Here is a 2,449-nt window from a genome sequence, read left to right as displayed (position 1 = left end):
GGTTGAAGTGTCATATTTAAAGAATTATGTTTTTTTATGGTAATATTAAGCAGCATTTTCTATAAAGCTTTGAGAGAAAAAAGTTATAAAAACTTACTCATTGTAGGGGTCTTTCTTGAAGAACAATATTTTGGAGTGTCGCATGAATAGCGCAATTTTGCCATATAAATTCCCAGATAAAGGAATACAACTGGCGATGGTTATGTTTCCAGCATACAGGCCATGAAACAAAGGCTGACTACTCCATCGCCCTTAAACATATTTAAATTCATTGTAAATATTAGTGATATGCCACTCGGTAAATTATCAAAATCAGTTCAGAATTGGAAACTGTTAAGTTATGTTATCAGCCAACCCTAATGAATCTTAGGACATATTTAAAAAAAAATCCAACCTTGCTATGTCTTTTAGCATCACTTCCCGGTCCCATACATTTGAAGTTACCTTGAATGGCTGTTCCAATATACTTTGTTTTGAACTCAAGAAGTTCTGCACAGCCTTTGCATTTTCTTCCGTAAGCTTTTTTCACCAATACAAGTAGTGTTGGCACATGAACTATAGCCATTTCGTCTTTTACATTGTGTTTCGTTGTTTCAGTTGAAGCCTAAAAGTTAGAATACAAATTTTCCATTAAGTTAACCAGATTTAGGATGTAATTGGTCAAATGCATGAGCACATACTATTATAGTAGGCTCAATTATAAGAGACTCCAAATCTGAACCAAGTTTTTCCACTTCCGGCTGAATTTCCTCAATGTCTTCATCTTTGTCCGAATTAAAAAAATATTTAGAAAAAATGCCATTGAAACAAAAAAAACCGTAAAAATTATTTCTTGACTAAAAATAAAACATGCAACTCAGCAGGTTTTAAATACAATGAGAATTATCTGACAAAGCACAGGCCCGAACCCTGAAGTGTGGCTCTTTATTTACCACTGATAATGTTACTAAAAATTAGATAGGTTGGAACAATGGTCAATAAAAATTCGTTACAAAAATTATATATTACAGGGGCTTATTTTACCATCTTACATTAGGGCCCCCAAAAATTTACATTTTGTAGAGGCCCATTTTCAAATTATGCATTGGAGCACAAATGTCTTAGTTACACCACTGGTGTTTCAAGAAAATAGCATTGGAGGTGCTCCTATGACAGAGATGTAATACGTATCCATGTAATTAATTATTAATACTTACCAGTTCAGTAGAAACATCACTTGCTTCAGTAAATGTATGTGTGAAGTTCAGCATGTTTTCATCAGCATCATTTTCACTAAATTAACCCATCATATTGTTCAAAATAAAATAAAATATTTCCAGAAAGAACCTCACTCTTATGTTTTCAAAGCCACCAGCCACTTCATCTTCCTCTTCACTAGCCATCATTTCATCTATCTTGGATAGATCTTCATCGGCACTATTTAGTTCAACTAAATCTTCACACTCAGATAAAATATTTTTATCACCCATTCTAAAATTGTAGTTATTAATTAAAATTATAATACATCATAAAAAGTTAAACTATATGCGTGTAACGTACATCGGAGAAAATGACTGTAGTGAGATTCTGAAGTGTTGTTTTTTACTTAAAGACTTTGAAGCAACTGGTGTAGAGAAAACCGTATTTCCAAGTCCTTGGACCTTCTCTGGTGTCGCATCTGGGGTTGGATCAGGGTCTGACTCCAAAGCCAAACCATACGTAATATGTGACACTGGCTCTATAAAATAAATAATTTAAACAAAAAAATAACAATTGTTCAAACATAAACTGCGACTTAGTTGATTTTGGTTTCCTTCCATATGTTCGAATCGGATGGAACAAAATTTGTTTTCAGTTTCGCCCCAGAAATCTTTAAAAACATTTTTAGGTGTCTGCGTTGTGGCTGTTTCTGTGGCTGGGACTAGTGGCACCGTTTGTGTTTGTGCACAAACCAATACTGGTTTTGGAGCCTTAGCGTTGTCCCGCTCATTTCTTAAAAAGGAAAACGTTAAAGAAGGAATAAATTAGACAATAAATTCAACTTACAAATTACGAATAAGAAGTTGAATAAATGCATCCACCGCCATTCCTCGTTTCCCTCTCTCCGACTGAAGTAGTTTGAACGTTTCTTCAGAGCACGTGATTCTATGCTTCATACCTAAAATAAAACTATTTACTAATAAATAAAAGGATTAAAGTGGCAAAAAACCCTACTTTTTGCCATCTTTCAAAACGTTTCACGTTATTATCACAGTCGGCGATAGCAAAGGCTTCATAATAGAAATATTCAAGTCATGTCTCAGAAATTGAATACGGCAGTGAATTTAAGTTGGCCGTGCACAGAATAAATAACTCATATATTAATAGATGGACTTCAAAACGTAAGATATTTGTGTTTGAAAATGTGTGTACCTAAAATTTATTTAGTCTTTGTCTTACGTCATCAATTTCCACCAATAATAGCGCAGGG

The 2,449-nt window shown here is 33.9% G+C and overlaps 1 protein-coding gene across 1 annotated transcript; it reads right to left on the bottom strand.

Annotated features, from left to right (window-relative positions):
• Nucleotides 1-200: 200 nt before the first annotated feature.
• On the bottom strand, nt 201-2,225 carry LOC149955558 (uncharacterized). Its single transcript, XM_090166683.1, has 9 exons — nt 2,194-2,225; nt 2,026-2,137; nt 1,775-1,971; nt 1,540-1,717; nt 1,327-1,470; nt 1,197-1,272; nt 681-758; nt 395-604; nt 201-251 (listed from the first exon to the last, which is right to left on the bottom strand). The coding sequence occupies exons 1-9, from the start codon at nt 2,201-2,203 to the stop codon at nt 201-203; spliced, it is 1,056 nt and encodes a 351-aa protein (XP_090022809.1). The 5' UTR covers nt 2,204-2,225.
• Between the last annotated feature and the right edge of the window lie 224 nt (nt 2,226-2,449).

Source organism: Leiobunum rupestre, chromosome 2, assembly GCF_980474605.1.
Source record: "Leiobunum rupestre chromosome 2, qqLeiRupe1.1.hap1, whole genome shotgun sequence".
NCBI classification, from domain to species: Eukaryota; Metazoa; Arthropoda; class Arachnida; order Opiliones; family Sclerosomatidae; genus Leiobunum; species Leiobunum rupestre.
Note: the sequence above shows the minus strand (reverse complement) of the source record. Positions and strands in the feature narration are given on the sequence as shown.

Coding starts and splice junctions, on each gene's coding strand:
- LOC149955558 (XM_090166683.1), bottom strand. Junction 1,718..1,774: donor AGGAAACCAAAATCAACTAA/GTCGCAGTTTAT, acceptor TTTATTTTATAG/AGCCAGTGTCACATATTACG. Junction 1,273..1,326: donor TTTGAAAACATAAGAGTGAG/GTTCTTTCTGGA, acceptor GGGTTAATTTAG/TGAAAATGATGCTGATGAAA.